Raw genomic sequence first — 20,463 nt, forward strand, 5'->3', positions numbered from 1 at the left:
TGTAATTTTTTTTCACTTTTTCGCTTCTGACTTTTGTTATTTTTTGTCATTTTTTTAACTTCTGACTTTTTTTTTTCGACTGACAAAACTGATTTAAAAAACAACAGAAGTCAGAAGTAAAAAAGTGGAAAAACTGCAAAAACTGACATGTTTTTTTTTTTACTGTTATTTTTTTCACTTTTTTGCTACTGACTTTTGTCATTTTTTGTCATTTTTTAACCTTTTTACTTCAGACTTTTGTTTTTTTGTTCAACTTTGTAGATTTTTGAGCATTTTACAATTTCAACTTAGGTGAATGAGTGGAAAAAATGACAAAGTTATAAAAAACAAAAGTCAGAAGTGAAAAAGGGAAAAAACTGACAAAACTGATTTAAAAAACAACAAAAGTCAGAAGTAAAAAAGTGGAAAAACTGACAAAACTGACATGTTTTTTTTGACTGTTATTTTTTTCACTTTTTCGCTTCTGACTTTTGTAATTTTTTTGTAATTGTTTTAAACTTTTTACTTCTGATTTTTGTTTTTTTTTTTCGACTTTGTAGATTTTTGAGCATTTTACAATTCCAACTTAGATGAATAAGTGGAAAAAATGACAAAGTAAAAAAAAACAAAAGTCAGAAGTGAAAAAGTAAAAAAAATGACAAAAAATAACAAAAGTCAGAAGAGAAAAAGTGAAAAAAATGACAAAGTCGAAACTAAAACCTAAGTGCGAAATGTAAAATTCTTTAAAAATGTTCACTTCTGACTTCGTTTTTGGAATAGTGGAAAAAAGAAAAAGATTTTAAAAAACTAAGTCAGAAGTTGAAAAGTGAATTAGAAGTGATTTTTTTGTTGGTTTTGTAATTTTTTGTGCATTTTACATGTCCCACTTAGGTTTTAGTTTGGATTTTGATATTTTTTCCATTTTTTAACTTCCAATTTGTTTTATTTATTTATTTGTTTGGACTTTGTCGTTTTATGAGCAAATTACATTTTCCAATAAGGTTTTAGTTAGGTTTCTGTCTTTTTTTTTTTTTTCACTTTTCCACTTCTGACTTAGTTTTTGGAAAAGTTGATGTTTTTTTTTTTTTCAAAAAAACATGTCCGAAGTGAAAAAGTGGAAACAACTGACAGTCCAAAAAAAAACATGAGTCAGAAGTGGAAAAGAGGAAAAAACCTAAAACATAATGGAGAGTACATGTGATAAATTTTTCAGACTTCCAGGCCCTTTCATTCACCAATGGCTGCCAAGAGAAGTTGCACTCTTTTGGGCTTAGTGCTAAACTATCATACTTCACACAAACCATAGGCCCTTTAGCCAGTACCAATGTGGCAAGTTTGAGACTTCCACTCTGTACCTTTCAAAACAACCTCTGAAAAGAAAATCCCTAGTCGTCAATGTGCCTACAGCTCAAGAGCCAAAGCTACTAACCAGTTAACCAGTAGTCTGTCAAATGCCAAGCAGTGACGACATGGCAAATAGTGAGAAGCCTTTACTTTTCCTGCAGGTTGTTTCCATGTGATCAGTTCCCCTCTTCCAGGTTGTTTTGAATCAGCTTATGTGTCAAATTGAAAACCATAAAAGGCTTCAACTTCCTGCCCACAAAAGGCTTGCGGAAAGTGGTGGTCTTGACAGCACAAAGAAGCAGCACAAGGATTATTCTGCCCCCGCTAAGAGGTGTGTGTCTAGCTTGGCAGATAGATAACAGGATTCCAAGAAAACATCGATGTAAAACTCCAAAGAAAACTTCCAAATCTTTACTGGAAATTCACTGTAAAACGGTAACAAATGTAGGCAACATATGCAGCATGTTAAGTACATTCACATGGCATATTAAATACAACAAGTGAACTAAACACAAAATGCATACGGCCAGATGGCCACTCTCTCTGTGCAACATGCAATAAGAAAAAGTTCCTTAAGAGAAATCGTTCCTGCAGCACAAAGCAACTAAGGCAACACAGCAACAATCCTGAACAAGAGATTGTTGACCACTAGAGGACGCCCTTACCCCATTATAAACATCACAAGGATGCATATGGCTGTCCACCCTGATCCGAAGGAGAAAAAAAGAGCTTCTGCATGTGTATAGAAACAAGGATTCAAAGAAAATTCCCCTTCAGAGAAGAGATGTGCTGTCAGCAGTGAAGGCGACAGAAGAACTTGTAGAGGAGTGGCCTTCATTTTGGTGAATTGTCAGGTGTTCGGATGGATGACCAGTTCGATGAGTCTGCAACAAACAAATTGAAGAGCATACTGCTCTACTACCAATTTGTTCATACTGATCCTTCCAGCAGGGCAAGGCTAGATGGAGGTAATGTAAACTGTGCAGCTGTGCTGATGTTAAATGATCATTATAAAGAACAGCAGGACAAGATGTGAATGTGTGAATGTTGATGACATCACCAAGCTGCCAACAGCACCTTACATTTACATTTACATTTACATTTACGGCATTTGGCAGACGCCCTTATCCAGAGCGACTTACAACGTGCTTTCAAGTTACCATCGATGAAGAGATCAATTCCGGTTCACTAGGACCCCCACTATGAATACATCTATTTAATTCAATCTGTTGTAGATTCTGTACACAAAGTTCGATAACAAGAAAATTACAATTTAATCTAAATATTCTTTAAAGAGGAAGGTCTTGAGCTGTCGTTTGAAGGTGCTCAGTGACTGAGCTGTTCTGACCTCGAGGGGATGTTCATTCCACCACCGAGGGGCCAAGACGGAGAAGAGTCTAGATGAGCGTCTTCCTTTTACCTTCAGAGATGGAGGGACCAGGTGAGCAGTACTGGAGGCTCGGAGTATACGAGGTGCAGTGCGAGGTGTAATAAGGGCATGCAACACCTTGCATGGTTGTATATGTACGATGTGACTTAAGAAGTTTTTCATTACTCTAGGAATTCCATATCATACATAATGGTCATTATCAATTTTTAATGTCCTATTTGCCACAGATTTAGAATTTCTGGGTAGTAATCTTGTTTTACATGTGGCAGCCCACTTACTGCCAGGGTGTTCGTGGTTGCAGTAAGTCAGGCTGTTGTCAATAAGCAGCTTGATTTAAGCACGTTTACTGCCTAGGGTGAGTAAACAGACCCACCCACAATATTCAAAATGGGGACTGTTTTACATTAGTTTGACATTTTTATTTTCAGTACTTTTAAAAAGATCCTTCTGAATCAAATTGCACAGGGAAGGCGGCAGCAGCCCAATGTGCATGAGGATCAGTCTTCAATATTTCCTAATTCATTCTTTTGTAAGACATGGAGCTCTGTAAAAGTAAGGGACTGCTTATTTTTAGTCGGTGGTCGACTTGGTGGAGTTCTAGTGACATTACATTTAGTCTTTTTCACCTGTTTTTTAATCTACTACCATTTGAATGCGTTCTATATGCTTGTCTGAGTTTGGGCATTAGGGTGTTCCTAATAAAAATGTTCCAACATTAATATCCAGGTGTCCCTGGAAGAGGCTGTGAGGTTAAAGTGCTATATTTGCAATGCTATTTCTATGTACAGTATGCAGTGTTTTAGAATGTCATGAAGAAGACTATAAATAGGTCAGGGTTAGGGTGTCTGGGGGGGTTATGTGAGCTTAACTACATCTCTGTCAGCCTGTGTAGTTAGAAAGCTCCTAAAAGTGCATATTAAGGGTGAAATGAAGAGTTTAATATCATGCAGGAGTTGAATGAGTGAACCAGGACTATTAGTCTCCTCATACCCAGCAAGCGTATGCGAGATTGCTCTCACATTTCAACACGTCAGCAGAGCCACGGTGGAACATGCTGCCCAACACATGGCGTCTGTACCAGACGTCAAACTGCACTGTGAAGAAGTATTTTATTACCGGTACAGTGGCTGGTAAAAATGTGTTTCCTGCCGTGGGCGAGAAGTGACAGACATGAAATAGTATTTTCAGAAGATAAAAAAGTCTGAGCTGCTGATTGGCTGGGAGGAACTGCCTGATGCTTTGAGGACACTGATTGGCTCTGGGAGGTATGGTCTCACATTAAAAAAGGTTATGTGAGTTCATTTGCCTGGTTTTGCCCCAGCACCCATTTGTGTTAGGATTTTCTCAGGCGTCACGTCTCCAGTGTCAGAAGCTTTTGCCTCTCAGAAGTGAGCTGAATTTTCGGTTCAGTTGGATGTGGATGTTTGGCTTCACACAATACATTCCACTTTCCTCGTTTAAAGCCACACACAGTTAAGTTCAGGACCCAGGTCAAACTTTCAGTTTGTGTTGGCTCAGCCAGTAATGATAAACATGCTGGGTGATCCCGCTATAGACAGCAGGTCCAGGCTGAGGAACTCCATGGCCAGTGCAGATTGTCATTTTTACATTTACAGCATTTTTACAGATTGTCCTGTGATCTAGATGATGTTTATAGGTAGTGAGTGAAACCCATGGTAGATACTATGTATCTGTGGAGATACTAGGTCAGCAGGAGACCATGTTGTGAAGAGTCAGCTTTACAGCCTGTGGTTTTTCATGGTGCTGTGAAGTACAAACACACTTAAATCTGATGAGTCTTGGCCTGGAGGAAAGTTCTCACAGTGTTGCCCATATTCTCAGAGAATTCTGAACTGAGAATTGGAATTATGCACAAAGAGCATTCCTTCATGGAACCTGTACCTTACAACACATCAGAACTACCACGCTGGGTGTGGCTGGGTGTGTACTGCAGAATAACTTAAGTCCATTTTCTCATTGACATTTTTTGTTTTGTCATCTTTGTCTGTTCTTCACTTTGCAAAGTTCATCTGGGGCCACCATAATTAGACCGGCCAAAGACACATCACCTCGCTTCCAATTCAGTTTATGAAACGTGATCTCCTGCACACGGGCAACTCCTCAAGCAGTAACATATTTTCCCATGAACTCCAGAGGTAAAATGATGCACATCTCTGTAGCAACAATTAAGAGCAAACCTGTATTTATTCACAAAATCTAGAATCAACCAGAAATCATCTGATTAACATTTCAGTACCATGTAAAAAAAAAAAAAAAAAAAAAAAAAAGCACCATTTTTTAATGCCTATTTGTTCATGATTGATAATGAAGTGAGTGAAAGTGAAGTGATCGTCATACATTGCAGCACAGCATATGAAATTAGTCCTCTGCATTTAACCATCTCCCTTAGTAAGGCCACCCAGGGAGCGGTATGTTTGGTGGGTCAGGATTCGAACCCGCAACCATCAGATTACGGTCCGTTTCGTTTCCTGCAATATGTATTATCGGAGTCATATTTCATAGAGTCATGAAGGCCTGAAAACCTAAAAATTAAACCTCAGTAAAGTACAGAATTCAACCAGATAATTCTTTCCCAGGCAGCGGCTTTATCAAATGGGTTACAGTTATTACGAACAAATGTTTATTCCTTATGTACATTACACCCAAATATCACAGGCACATTCATATTGACACTTAAAAGACAAAACACATTTGGTTCTTTTTGTATAATACTGGCTTGATTGCGCCATATCCAGTGTCTGTCCACATCCTTCACAACAAAAAAAGTTCATTAACGTGATAAATAAAGGTTTCAGTGCTTCATCATAAATTAAAAGCGTACAAAAATATTGACCATAATGTTGAGGGTTAGAGTTGTGATCTGTCCAAAAGTGAGTAGCCAGGTATGAAGAGCGAGATGGTCGATCGTCACACCCCCACAGAGGAGCAGCTGTTGATTCATCTTTCAATTCAAAACGCATACAGAAAGTCCTCGTCTCCCCTGGCCTCAGAGTGACCAACCCCAAAGTGCTCTGGTGGAGGCAGCAGACCTGGGCGTGTTTCCCAGGGCTCTCCTCTCCAGATTCAGACAAGCAACCTGAAGAAAAAAAAAAAAAAAAAAAAAAAAAAAAAAAATCATAAATAGTGGTGGATCATGTGACCATAGCAAATACTAAAGGCTGAACTTTATATATTAAAGATGAGGACAGAACCTCAGTCCTAAGACGCAGATCTACAGCGCTCTGGATAAGACTAACATTACCATACATGCATGCATGAACGCGCTGCTGAGGGCTACAGATTCAAGGTCGTTCTACCGCGAGAGCCATACCTCTTCCTGGGCTTCAACTCCCAGCCATCGCGGCACTTCACAAAACGCAGCTGCTTGCCAGGAGTGATCTCGGTGTGAGAGGAGTCCTCTGCACAGAACGTGTACCTGAAAGACACAAAGTGTTTCTGACTGTTCTCCAACTAGTCAGCATCTCGTCACAAGGAACCTGATAATCAGACTTACTTCTTCTGAGTTTCTCCACTTTTCACACGGATTCGTCGCACCTCCAGCACCTGGGGCTTTGGTGGGCTGGAGAAGGACCAGAACGTCCTCTTTACATTGTTCCACATCGACGACAGGGACTCCGTATGACCTTCCCAACTCAACTCGATCTTCAGAAGCTCTCCAACATCCTGCTCCATGAACACCAGGAACGTATTGGTGAAGTTCAGGCCAACTCCATCAGGACTGAAACACAAAGAGACCGATGATGAAAATCACTTGTAGGTGAGGAGAGAGGAAGAATCATCACACACAGCAGCATGTCCATCAGCAGTTTTGTAGAACTTACATGTCCACGGCCAGATCTTTGCTGTCCTGCTGTGAGCCGATCAGCCGGACTGAGAAGGAGGGGTTTGCATCATCAACCTTCTTCCTGTTGAACACGTGCATCTTCATCTGGTAGTGGTAACCTGGAGAAAGCAGGGTCAGGATGAGCCTCTGTATGGAGGTGGTTGAGAAACGGGCATGTTTGCATTGGTGAGATACCTCCAAAGGGTGTGTCAGCTCGGGTTTTCAGGTACATCTTGCTGTTCCTGCGCTTGCGCATCGTTTTGGCGTTGTAGCCCATGTTGTTGCAGCGGTTCTTCCTGCAGCTCAGACAGATGCCCTTCTTGAAGCGGTCTGGTCCAGAGCACTGGTAGGCAAAGCTGCTGTGGTCTTTGTTGATCAGCGAATCAACAAACAGGTGCACGGCCCGCTCATGTTCACACTTCATTACGTCCACCAAGTCTGCAGAAACAAGAGAAGCACAAGCCTTCAATAAGAGGTCCACCCCCAAAAGCCCCAAAGATCCACCAGCATACTGACTTCCTGCGGCTGCGGTAGTCAGCATGTCTCCCAGGGAACAGCCCGGCTGCACGTCCCCACCGTTGGGGTAGATGTCGATGTCCCCGATTGGCTGCTGGATGCCGATGCTCACGCCAAGAGCCTCGCGGGTGTAAGTATGGAGAACATCCACAAAGGCTGCATCATCTGGAGAGAGGCGTCTGTGTGACTCCACCCCCTCGAACATGGGACCGGCCGGGTCCAAACCTGCCACATCATAACACCATCACGACGTCACAGGATGCACAATCGCAAATCAAAAGCGAAGTGACCGTCATTTTCGCCCACCGCCGCCCCACAATCACCTGTTATACGACCGAGGCGTCCCTTCACAAAGGTCCCAGCATACCCTGCCACATGCGCCCCCAGACTGTACCCAATCAGATGGACGTTGCCGAGGACCAGCTGCTCTTCATCCTATTAAAGACACAGCAACACTCAGACACACACACACACTCACACACACACTCTGTACCGCCCCTTTTCCTCAACACACCTGCAGCCAGTTAAGGAGGCTGGCGATCCTGTGGCCAACCAAGCGGGTGTGGTTAACAGCAGTGGGGTAGAGCTGCTGGGAGAGGTTCAGCCAATCAACCACGAGCACGTTGGCCTCCGTCTCTCGCCTCCGAACTGCCGCGACCAGCTTGTGCATCCACTTCTCGAACATGCCACTCATCTGGGAGGAGCGAAGAGCCCAGACAGACGTGCATTTGTGGGGTTCGCCCTGGAATTCGGACACCGCGTGCTGATCTCTGATGGAGACCCAGTTAGAGGAAAAGCCTCTGGTCCAGACACATTTTTACAGCCACATGTCAAATGCCTCTTCAGACCTTAACACTTTCCTTTTTCATCATCAGAGAACCCACGTGAAGGTTTTACAGATCGTGGGATCGACGTTATATGAAGAGAATTATTTAATAAAGCCTGGATTTCCATTTCCTAATTCCTGAACAAGTTTACATAACAGTAGCATGAAGAACCCACCGACCAGCCGTGGATTATCAGGATGGTCTTGGCTGAGGCGTTGAAGCCACACTCCTCCAGACTCTCTGCTTGTCCAGGCTGGAGAAAACAACCCTCTTCATCCAGGTCCAGGGATTTACGAAAGTTGAACTTCACCACATCATAAAGCAGCTCGTCCCCATCAGATTCTGCTCAGAAGATGGTGAGGAGATCAGGCTCCTCCAGCTGGACCCCCAGACAGACCCGAATAAAGTCCCCTTACCTCCCAGCAGCGCGTTTTCTTCTTCAGACGCAGACTGAAACGCGGAGACAGCAGGAGTTAAGAAACACATGAGGAGGAAACCGAGAACTCTGCTCATCTCTGTGGACCAGGTTCAAGCCGAGACGGTGGAAGAACAGCGAGCGCTCCGAGGAAACTGGAAAAGCCGGCCGCCGCTGCCATTCCTTTTAAATAAGCAGTCTGCTGATCATCGCCCCATCTGTCGCCTCTCCTGATTGGTCAAGCCCCCGTTGCGCGTCAGGGGGCGTGGCTACAACAAGAAAAGTGAATGAGTTACGCGCCGATTGTCTGCAGACCCCGCCCACCCCGTAAGACGGAGAAATGCGGGCTGTGGCAAGCCGGCGCGCCATAAATCCGGACTCCACCCTCTTTCCGAGGGAAATAAACCTGGGAGGCTACGACTTTCTCGTTTGTTGAGTCTTTATTGAAAGTTGTGAAACTCTGCAGCGCAGCACACCATCAGGATGTCACAGGATGCACAATCGCAAATCAAAAGTGAAGTGACCGTCATTGCGAAACACTTCTGATTAGAGGTCCGGTTTTTACCCATCTGCGTTTTCTTGCCGTCAATTTCCACCAAACGAACGTTGAAGAGCAGTGGCCATTACACAGTGACGGGCCATAAACAGCATTAAACGGCATCAAGCGGATGCCAGTGAAACACCCATTCACCACGCACAGCTACAAAGCAAAGATCATTTTGAAAGTCCGTGTGGACGAGGCCAAACTCCTACCGCCACCAAAAAATCACCAAGCAACGTAATTGTAATATCATCGATCACGATAATGAGACACTAACACTCAGTGTCACCACCCACCTGCTACGTTTCTGAGCGGTGCTCGTATCCGGCTACGCTACTATTTCTTTTACTGTTGGGACGCATGCTGACAGGCGTCTCTTTGGACTTTGCCTGCTGACGGAATCAGTGTGTTCTGGGAAAGCTTCTCGTCTTTTTCTGTTTGCGCTGTTTGCCCCTTTGTTCCTCCTCCTGTTTTAAACTCTGTCAACCAAATCTGAATTCTCTCCAGGCACAGGTTGTTCCATCTGCTGGCCATCAAACACCCCGTAGCGGTGGCCTAGAGGTCAAGGAAGCGGCCTCATAATCAGAAGGTTGCCGGTTCAAATCCCTGAGCTGCCAAGGTGCCACTGAGGTCCCCGGGCGCCTGTCATGGTGCCCACTGCTCACTCAGGGTGATGGTTAAATACAGAGGACACGTTTCACCGTGTGCTGTGCTGCAGTTTTCCACATTGACAATCAACATGTCTCTATTGAACATGTCTGATCTGTGGTGCGAGCCTGGCAGTGTGGAGCCGCATTTCAGCAATATTCCTCCATAAAGAGCTGAAAACTGCTCTCCTACAACAATTTATTTCTTATACAGTTGACACCCCCACGCTTGACCCTTCTGCACACAAAGTACCGTCCCCACACACCGCTTTCCGAGCGCCCACTGTGTCCTCTGTGCTGTGCTGTAATGTTTCACAATGACAATCACTTCACTTTCACTTCCCAGAGGGAACCTGCAGGTGGTGTCAGTGCAGGGCTGGTGATGATTTGTCCAATAAGAGAAAAACTACAGTTGTAGAGGTGGAGAAGTCCAAAGTGTAGTATACAGCATCTGTCCATGTTTGGAGGTGCTGGACAGTGCAGAGTAGGTTTTAGTCCAGTGTCATGGTGGACATTGCGTGTCCATTTGAATGCTTCTGGACCCTCTGGTTCCTTTCATGCTGAGTCGTCTCGTCAGCAGTTCATTGCCAGGGACCAGGATTTATCTGGTGGTCTCGTCACTGGACTCTGGAGGTGGCCTGGGCGCTTGATTCAGTAATATTAAATACATAACCTATGACTAACTTCTATTTAACAGAAGCAGCGGTAGACGGTGGCATCGTACAACTGGTACAGAAATATGTGGTTATAGTGGGACATTTGTGAACTAGTGGACCAGCCTAACTGAATTGAACACTGTCTGTGTTTGACTAGGTGACTGTGTAATTAAGAGGACTTAATAATTGACACCGTGTCTGGGACTTTAACAGAAGACAGAAAACAGATCACAGAAAACTAAAAGATCACTGAGGTACTGCCGGGCGAGACCATGAAGTGGAGAAAAGTTGGTCCTCTCCTCTATTACATCGAGATCAAATTACTGCAGAGCATTACTGTCTGGATATTCTAGTAGGTGCCTGAGTAAACTCCAGCTTGTTCACTTTCACAGACTTTCAACACGCTTGTGTCTATGGGGCAGCGGTGGCCTAGTGGTTAAGGAAGCGGCCCCGTAATCAGAAGGTTGCCGGTTCAAATCCCGATCCTCTGAGGTGCCACTGAGCAAAGCACCGTCCCCACACACTGCTCCCCGGGCGCCTGTCATGGCCGCCCACTGCTCACTCAGGGTGATGGTTAAATACAGAGGACACATTTCACTGTGTGCACCGTGTGCTGTGCTGCTGTTTAGCTGACAATCACTTCACTTTAACTTTACTAACTTTTTATGTGTGTGTGTGTGTGTGGTTGTGTGTGTGGTAGGGGGTGCTAGTAGCCTAGCGCGTAACACACTCGCCTATGAACCAGAAGACCCAGGTTCAAACCCCACTTACTACCATCGTGTCCCCGAGCAAGACACTTAACCCTGAGTGTCTCCAGGGGGGGACTGTCAATGTAACCACTGATTGTAAGTCTCTCTGGATAAGGGCGTCTGATAAATGCTGTAAATGTAAATGTAAATGTGTATGTGTGGTGTGTGTGTGTGTGCATGTGTGTGAGTGTGTATTTGTGGTGTGTGTGTATGTGTGTGTATTTGTGGTGTGTGTGTGTGTGAGTGTGTATTTGTGGTGTGTGTGAGTGTGTGTGTGCTGGTACCCTGCCCTTGGTGATTCCCCAGCCTGCACCTAGTGTTACTGGATGGGTGAGTGTGTATTTAAAATAAATATTCATGGTAAAATATTTATATTAAAACAGGCCACGTTGGAATATGCTACTGAGCCTTTTTTTTTTTTTTTTACTGTGCATGAAGTTGGTGGAAGAATTTCTTCTTGCGCGCAGTCCAAGCACAGTCAGCAGCTGGACGTCAGTCAGCATGTGACCTTATCCTGGCAATGGTCCCTCCTGAGATCAGGAGACCATGTGCTGCAAGCTGTGAGGGAAAAGGGCAAGTTCTCCTACACAATTACTAAGAAAACCGTCTATCCAGTACATCTTGGAGCCACAGCAACATGGAGAAGGTGGTAGTACAGAAGGTCACAGCTGGGAGGAGATCCTTTTCTCATAGCGCTCCACATCTGTTCACTCTGGCCTTCTGCTGACCACTGTAACAGCCTCACCCGCTAAGCCACCACTGCCTTCCGGGCCAAATTCTGACCAGTGTCAACATATTCCAACATAGTTGGTCACAATTTGTGGGGTTTAGTTTGATTAAGTTCCGGGGAGTTTCCAACCATGGACCCAAAATTTCATGTGTTGTAGTTCACGTAGTGCCACGTCGTGCCAGTTTGGCCGTACGGCACGGTGCTCCATCATGCTGGAAAAGGCCACCGACTGTAGACAACAAGGCCACAGACGGCGCTAAAAACCCCAGAAATAATTCACGTAGGTGCAGAGTAACAAGTATGCAAAATGACATCGTGTGAAATGTGTTTAGTGTGCAGGAATATTCCCTTTACCAGACACTCTTATGCAGAGCGTCTTAAGTCAGTAGTGGCAGGGACAGTCCCCCTGGAGACACTCAGGCTGCTCTGGGACACGATGGTCGTAAGTGGGTTTGTATGCACCTACAAGCCCAACTTTATTTTTCTATCTTTATTATATAATTTTTGGTTTAGATGGCGGTGTCATGATCTTCTGTTCTGTTTGTTGTGGTCATGCTTTATTCAACCACTGGGGGGCTCATTCGCTCCATTCATGACCACATGGAGTAGGTCCCTAGCCCACTGTTCTAGTGTCTGAAATACAACTGCTGTTTAAAGGTTTTTCTGTAAAAATCAGTCAAATGCATATTTAGGATCTGTGTTGTTCTGTGTTAATAATGACTTTTGCAGTCTTTTAACAGAAATTTTCTGTTAAAAAAATGCAGGCATGCAGCATTGAAATAATTTGAAATAATATTGGACGTTTCAACATTGCGAGACGAACGTCAGCGGCTTTTTAAAAGGTTTGTTGAAAGTACTATTATGAAAGCTCTCATGTCCATGGTCCAAGAAGTCTTTCCTACACACTACGATAAGGCCCACGTCCTGCCCACATGGATGGCGAAATGCAGGATGCCCATACCTGTCTGTAAATGGCCATGGAAGGAAGGGAGGGGCGGACAGGAACCTCTTTTGTAAAATAATCGTGTCTCATGATTTAACAAGGCTTCAGGCCAAACGCAGAGTAGATGAGCACGGGGCAAGGTATTAGTATTAGTAGAAGCAGGTTTTTATTAACATTTGTGTCAAGTATAGATACCCGGGTTTCACTGAACATTTTTACTCAAGTGGAAGTAAAACGTACAGGATCTGAAGTAAAAAAGTGTAAAGTAACTTTGCAAAGGACTAAACACCCGTCTTTTTCAAGTACAAGCAGAGAAAATAAAATTAATTCAAAAAGCTTCGTTCTTAAAAAGCTTAATTCAAAAAATTCAACTGCTGGTCTACACATCACATTAGCACCATGGAGACGCGTCTGTGTCTGTCAGCGCGGTGTCCAGAGCATGGACGCACTACCAGGAGACAGGCCAGTTCATCAGAAGACGTGGAGGAGGACGTATGAAGACAACAAGACAACAGAGGAGGAGAACTGCCAGAACCCTGCAAAATGACCTCCAGCAGGCCACAAATTTGCATGTTCTGCTCAAACGGTCAGATACAGACTCCATGTCTCCCATCTGTGTCTACCAGTTGGGTGAGGGCGTCATCTCTACAATGGTTGGCATGGTTGCAGTGGATTCAGTGAGAGTGACGGTTGTTATTTGAGGCTCGACTTGGTGATGACATGGGGACCACGGTGGTGGTTTTGAAGTATGATGGAATGTCAGAGAGGTACAGAAGATGCTTGTGAAAATGCTGCTCTGCATATCCTCTGAGCACACAGCCAGGGATGGTGACTGGTCCAGCACATTTCCACAGGTTGCATCACATCAGCCACAGACAGATCACGTGGTCATGGGAGGTCAATGTCATGTTATGCATAAATGAAGGTATCCAATATGATGCCATTTACTTCTCCAAGGAACTGGGCTGGGTCTATGATGCCTGAAGCATCCTCAGTGGAAACCCAGTCTTTTTCTACCATCAGACACACACAAATGAATGGAATGTCTTTCAGTGTCTCAACATGTCAGGCTAAAGGAAGGAGGAGAGGAAGTGAGGAGGTGTTCCGTGCTCGGATTTCTTGTTTAGGGATTTGTTTCATTATAAGTATATAAAAATTGAAGGCAGGAAGAGAAGATGTTCCTGGAAGTCAGTCTGTCATGCCAGAACGTGTTTGCTATTCCTCTCGCCTTAGGAAAGAATGCACTCTCGGGGAGGAAGATTGATTGTGATGTCCACCACCATGGTTGTCTCATAGAATAATCTACCACTCCGCAGATATGTCCATCCATCAAAGTCTTTAGTATAAAATGCAGATATACTCCATGTCAAATATAATGCAACAAACACGTATGTGGCCAATGATCATGAAACTTGAAATATCTGTTTAATATATTAGTGGTGAAACATTTGATCCCACTGATTGTGTAAAAGGCGTGAGAACCATGTGACACACTTCATAATCTGAATGAGCCCTTATGTGGAAATTTTGATTACATAACTTTTTATTTAATAATATTGCAGGCGGCAGCGGTGGCCTAGCGGTTAAGGAAGCGCAAAAGGTTGCCGGTTCAAATCCTGACCCGCCAAGGTGCCACTGAGCAAAGCACCGTCCCCACACACTGCTCCCCGGGCGCCTGTCATGGCTGCCCACTGCTCACTCAGGGTGATGGGTTAAATGCAGAGAGCAAATTTCACTGTGTGCTGTGCTGCTGTGTATCACGTCACTTTACTTTATAAATATTAGTACATTTTATTTCAGAGTCTGCAGGGAGTTTTGTGCCAGCAGATGCCATTTGATGCTGTTTGTGGTAGTGGAGACTTCTCCACACACGTGTTGTATTCAGGACTGCAGGGCCTGTTCCGGGGAACCAGAAGAGTCAACGGCGAAGTATCTGATGTACAGGAACAGACTCACAAACTCAGGTATTAAACAGAACTGACCACAGGGAACATCGCACAGACACCACACATGAACCAGGAGTAAAATGACCAATTATAATAATAAGAAGAACAAAAACACAAAACCAAATCATGGAGTACCGGGAAATTGACATCCCAAGATGATCATCTACCACATTTAAACCACCTTCCTAATCACGTCAATCAGGTATTCTGAAGGCGTCGTATGGTATCAGGAAGAAGCTCAGAAAATGTGCAGACCAGCTGCCAGTTCTCACTGACATCTTTAACGTCTCACTGAACTTCTCTCAAGGCCACCACCATTGTGCCCGTGCCGTAGAAACGCTCCATCTGGCACCAGGTTCCGAGGAAACATGGTTTGGTTTCACTATGCTCTGTCTAACATGCATGTTTAAAAGAAAATTTAAAGTGAAGTGATTGTCACATGTGATACACAGCAGCACAGCACACGGTGCACACAGTGAAATTTGTCCTCTGCATTTAACCCATCACCCTGAGTGAGCAGTGGGCACCATGACAGGCGCCGGGGGAGCAGTGTGGGGGGACGGTTGTTTGCTCAGTGGCACCTCAGTGGCACCTTGGCGGATCGGGATTCGAACCAGCAACCTTCTGATTACGGGGCCGCTTCCTTAACCGCTAGGACACCACTGCCCCACAACTGCCTACACAGCATGTAGCTGAAATGACAATAAACGTGAACTTGAACAGGGGCAGTGGTGGCCCAGCGTAATCAGAAGGTCCCCACACACTGCTCCCCAGGCACCTTTCATGGCTGCTCACTAATGGTGATGGTTAACTGCAAAAGACACATTCCCCTTTGTCTCCGTGTCATTTCACAATGACAATCATTTCACTTTCACAACTTTGTTTTCCTGGCACATCCCACTCATCCCGCTCAGTCGAATTGTCATATTCAGAATTATGAAGAATCTTTGTTTTGGCTTCAGACTTCAGGAGATAACCTTCTAGGCAGTAGTGGAGCCGGGTTGATTTAATCGAAGTACCGAATCACACACCTTCCTTCCTGAAGAGCTTGTGCAGAATTCACATTCCACAGTTATTTGGAAATGTGCAGCTACGCCCAGCAACATGCATGCACAAGCATTACAGCGGCCCACAGTGAGAAGGAATATGGCCATTCCTGCCCTTCTGCAAGAGATCAATTTATTAGCAGGACTCTTTTATAGTTGCATTGCTCTGCGACTGCTCTTTGAAGTCAGTATTGAAGTGTAGTACCTTACAATGCATCTCAAACCAGAAGAAGTAGAAGAAGACCTCCTACTTATCCACTAAAAACTCCGCCACTTCCATAACCTCAGGGGTGCATCTACTCTCCCATCTAATAACTGTATGAGAAAATGACTTTATTGTTTTCATTCACTACTTACTAAAGATATTTTTTAATGCTTTTGATAATGTACAAATGTAAATGTGTGAAAATAAAAGACATTATTAACATGTGATTTACCCCACAGCTATCAGATCTTACATTATTTCATGCTAATTGGCCCAGAGTCTCCTCATGGCAGCGCCCTCTCCTGCCTGTGTTCTGTCATTGAAGTATATAACTAAAGGAACAGAGTTAATACTATAATAAAAATGTATATATATTTAAATAACATGAACAATAACACTAGGTTGTTTATAGATTTTTTGCCCCAGGAAATTTAAATGACATGCATTTGAGTATTAAAAATGATGTCGACTGTTGGTGCTGAGTGAGGTCACCCAGGTGAAGGTCATGCAACTGTTCAGAAGAATAGAGACAATTACACAGTCAAAAACCAAAAGTATAATGGCAATAATAATTAATATTAATAATGTTGTTCTCTCAAGGATCAAGATTCTCTCAAGATTTAATAGCACAACAGTTGATGAAGAGACTGTAATTACAGATAAACATGCATGAAATAATACAAATTTTATTTGTCACATACACGGTTTGATATGCAGTGAAATGCTTTAGCAATTTATTACAATTTTATGTTTTTAAATATAAAACATAAACTATGTGTAACAGGTAGGGTGAAGGTGTGCAAATGAGTAAAGAGAAAGTAAAATTTGTGCAGAATTCTGGGGGGATCGAGTCCAGAAGTGGTTGAAAGTGCTGGAGTGTATTAGAGTTCTATGAAGTGTTGTTGTATAACCTCCTCATCCTGTCTGTGTTGGACTTCCCTGATCGCAGCAGAGAGAAGAGTCCATTGTTGGGGTGGGTGAGGTCCTTCACTATCTTCCTGGTCCTGGTCCAGCACCGTTTGCTGTAGATAGATTGAAGGTCAGGGAGCTTGGTACAGATGATGTGTTCAGCTGATGGAACCACCCTCTGTAGGGCTCGCCTGTCCTTCATGGTGCTGTTCCCGAACCAGGTTGAGATATTTCCCGTCAGGATGCTCTCTATGGTGCAGGAGTAGAAGTTCCTGAGCACCTTGGAGGGCAGTCTGAAGTCTCTCAGGCGTCTGAGGTGGTAGAGAAGCTGCCGGGCCTTTTTCACCACGGTGTTGATGTGACAGGACCATGACAGGTCCTGCGTGATGTTAACACCGAGGTATTGAGGTTGTCACATCTGTGTCAACGTGCAAACAAGAAACCCAAAGATGGTAGAAGGCTTATAAAGAGAAGCTTGAAAGAGTCACACATGTGTAAGTATTTGGTGTTACTAAATAATCCCAGTAAAAAGGAGAACTTTCTGACGAGGTCCTGCTTGTGTTTAAATGAACTCTGACATTCGATTGCCACGTGTACTGGGTGTGGTCTCCTTGCATGACATGAATACCTTCATCACCAGCTGTGTCTCTGCATGCAGGCATTCCGGGGCGCAGGAAATGATGCCGACACAGAGCTCTCTTCTGATTGGCTGTCGCCTGAGTGGCAGGGTATAAAGCAGGAGCATGGAAGTGGAGGAGAACACCACCAGGATGGAGCAGCCAGCAGGGAGACAGCGTCTGCAACCAGGTAGGAACGTAAACACCAGGGACAATAAAACACATTCAGATTATTTGATTATTCTGACATAAATGAACGAACACGTGTGTGTGTGTGTGTGTGTGTGTGTGTGTGTGTTTCCCATAGTGATGCTCGTGCTCGCTGGTGTTCTGATCTTCTCTGTCTCTGGTGGAAAATCTGGAAAAGTGGAGCTGTTCTCTTCTCAGAACAGGTCAGAGATGCAGATGAGGCAGTTTTCCATCAACGGTATGACACAACACACACATGCACACACACACACACGTGTTCGTTCATTTATGTCATCTTGGCAGAAGAGAGAAGGATTCAGGTGATGGTATCTGATGCCACAAGCCAACATGCCGCCTCTTGTTCTGTTATCGTTACGTTTGCTTTACCATCATCTCATGCGAAAAGAATCTTTTATTTTACACGAATAAGACGAGATTGTGTGTGAGGTTTATTGGTTTAATTAGGTCAATCAAGATTAATTAGACATCAATGAAGAATGACTAAATATTTCTATGCTATAATACTATTTTCTAATAAAATTAGAGATGTGCTCTCTGTCTGTGTGTGTATTTTAGGGAGCGTTGAAGAACCACGTGTTCTCAGGTTACAGACACCATGTGGGAGTGAACATGATGGATACTGTTTTAATGGAATGTGCTTTTATGCACCTGATGAAGGAACTCCACTGTGCAGGTAAACATTTATCATTTCTCTCTCCTCTTTATCTCCTCTCCCTCTCTCTTCCCTCTTTACCTCCCTCTCTTCTCTCTCTCCTTTCCCTCTCTCTTTATCACCCTCTCTTCTCTTTCTCTCTTCTCCCTCTCTCTTTATCACCCTCTCTTCTCTTTCTCTCTTCTCCCTCTCTCCTCTCCCTTCCACCTTTTCATCACTGATGTGCCAGAGCCAGCGTGGACCGTAACCACCACCACGTTCTGGACTGTGTTGTGTGTGTCGGTTGTTTAGAAGGTTGTGTGTGTGTGTGTGTGCAGGTGTCATGCTACATTCAGTGGAGAACGTTGTGAACACATTATAATTCTGGAGAACAGCAGACAGTCCAGACAGGAGGAAGTGATTGGCATCAGTGTGGGCGTGTCTCTGCTGCTCTGCTGCCTCATCATCGCCCTCTACTGTTGTCTAAAAAAGAGGTCGACTACCATCAAACAATCACCATGGAAACTGACACGTACTGTACTGACATGTACTGTACTAACACATACTGTACTAAACATATACTGTACTGACACGTACTGTACTAAACATATACTGTACTGACACGTACTGTACTAACACATACTGTACTGACACGTACTGTACTAAACATATACTGTACTGACACGTACTGTACTAACACATACTGTACTAAACATATACTGTACTGACACGTACTGTACTAAACATATACTGTACTGACACGTACTGTACTAACACATACTGTACTGACACGTACTGTACTAAACATATACTGTACTAACACACTGTACTGACATATACTGTACTGACACATACTGTACTAAACATATACTGTACTAACACACTGTACTGACGCATACTGTACTAACACATACTGTACTAAACATATACTGTACTAACACACTGTACTGACATATACTGTACTGACACGTACTGTACTGACACATACTGTACTAAACATATACTGTACTAACACGCTGTACTGACACATACTGTACTAACATATACTGTACTGACACGTACTGTACTGACACATACTGTACTAAACATATACTGTACTAACACGCTGTACTGACACATACTGTACTAACATATACTGTACTGACACGTACTGTACTAAACATATACTGTACTAACACACTGTACTGACACATACTGTACTAACATATACTGTACTGACACGTACTGTACTAAACACTTTATCAAGGCAAAGATCCTGTACCATTACAGTCATGTTTACTTCAACCTGGTTTTATTTTCTATATGTCTGCTTCAGACGGCAGAAGGAGACGCTGCCATATAAAAGCTACAGTGGAGAGACAGCAGTGTGATCAGCAGCCAGACCACGACCTTCATTCATCATTTTTCTACTGTAGATGCCTGTTTGTTATTTATTAGTAAATTAAAAAATATATATTTATACCTGAATAAATTCATCGTTTCATGGTTTGTCTTGGCTTGATGTATGCTGTGGTCTGCTCCAGCTAAGGCAACAGAAATAATATTTACAATCTCAACACAAAAAAAAAATCTGCTTTGATAACACATATTATAATAGACGAGCATGTTATGGTGTATAATGCAACCTTTACCTATAGAACGTTTGTAAAAAGCACCTCTGCGCAGTCTGATGACGATGCTACGTATGATTCCTCTTCACGTCTTCATTAACTGCAACTCCACCATGCAAATCCGCACTTAAACATCATCATTGTCAAACTCAATTGCACAAGGGGCCAGAAATAATGTCATCACGTTTTTAATGTGTGTGTGAGGCATGTATGCCAGATCCACCCCGGCCACCACACATAAGATCTCCTGGCTCCTGGACCGTTTCCACTCCGGTCCTGAAGATATCCTGGCTCCTGGACCGTTTCCACTCCGGCTTGAAGATCTCCTGGCTCCTGGACCGTTTCCACTCCTGCTTGAAGATCTCCTGGCTCCTGGACCGTTTCCACTCCGGTCCTGAAGATCTCCTGGCTCCTGGACCGTTTCCACTCCGGTCCTGAAGATATCCTGGCTCCTGGACCGTTTCCACTCCGGTCCTGAACTTCTCCTGGACCGTTTCCACTCCGGTCCTGAAGATCTCCTGGCTCCTGGACCGTTTCCACTCCGGTCCTGAAGATCTCCTGGCTCCTGGACCGTTTCCACTCCGGTCCTGAAGATCTCCTGGCTCCTGGACCGTTTCCACTCCAGTCCTGAACATCTCCTGGCTCCTGGACCGTTTCCACTCCAGTTCTGAAGATCTCCTGGCTCCTGGACCGTTTCCACTCCGGTCC

The 20,463-nt window shown here is 44.0% G+C and overlaps 2 protein-coding genes across 4 annotated transcripts; one reads left to right on the top strand and one right to left on the bottom strand.

Annotated features, from left to right (window-relative positions):
- Positions 1–5,008: 5,008 nt before the first annotated feature.
- On the bottom strand, positions 5,009–8,480 carry LOC114783334 (endothelial lipase-like). Of its 3 annotated transcripts, XM_028968776.1 has the most exons (10): positions 8,317–8,477; positions 8,076–8,242; positions 7,588–7,767; positions 7,397–7,508; positions 7,074–7,298; positions 6,753–6,995; positions 6,556–6,676; positions 6,228–6,452; positions 6,045–6,149; positions 5,009–5,810 (listed from the first exon to the last, which is right to left on the bottom strand). In XM_028968776.1, exons 1-10 carry the CDS (start codon positions 8,411–8,413, stop codon positions 5,798–5,800), a joined length of 1,488 nt encoding a protein of 495 aa, XP_028824609.1. In that variant the 5' UTR covers positions 8,414–8,477; the 3' UTR covers positions 5,009–5,797. The 3 variants fall into 3 exon arrangements, with proteins under 3 accessions (XP_028824609.1, XP_028824608.1, XP_028824610.1); XM_028968775.1 differs by having other exon boundaries at positions 6,753–7,298; positions 8,317–8,480; XM_028968777.1 differs by having other exon boundaries at positions 8,080–8,452.
- An 8,981-nt stretch (positions 8,481–17,461) lies between these two features.
- Positions 17,462–19,616, top strand: LOC114783341 (epigen-like). The gene is made up of 5 exons (XM_028968785.1): positions 17,462–17,494; positions 17,612–17,731; positions 18,070–18,187; positions 18,484–18,639; positions 19,461–19,616. Exons 2-5 carry the CDS (start codon positions 17,614–17,616, stop codon positions 19,513–19,515), a joined length of 447 nt encoding a protein of 148 aa, XP_028824618.1. The 5' UTR covers positions 17,462–17,494; positions 17,612–17,613; the 3' UTR covers positions 19,516–19,616.
- Positions 19,617–20,463: the final 847 nt, after the last annotated feature.

This window comes from Denticeps clupeoides, unplaced genomic scaffold (genome assembly GCF_900700375.1).
Source record: "Denticeps clupeoides unplaced genomic scaffold, fDenClu1.1, whole genome shotgun sequence".
NCBI lineage: Eukaryota > Metazoa > Chordata > Actinopteri > Clupeiformes > Denticipitidae > Denticeps > Denticeps clupeoides.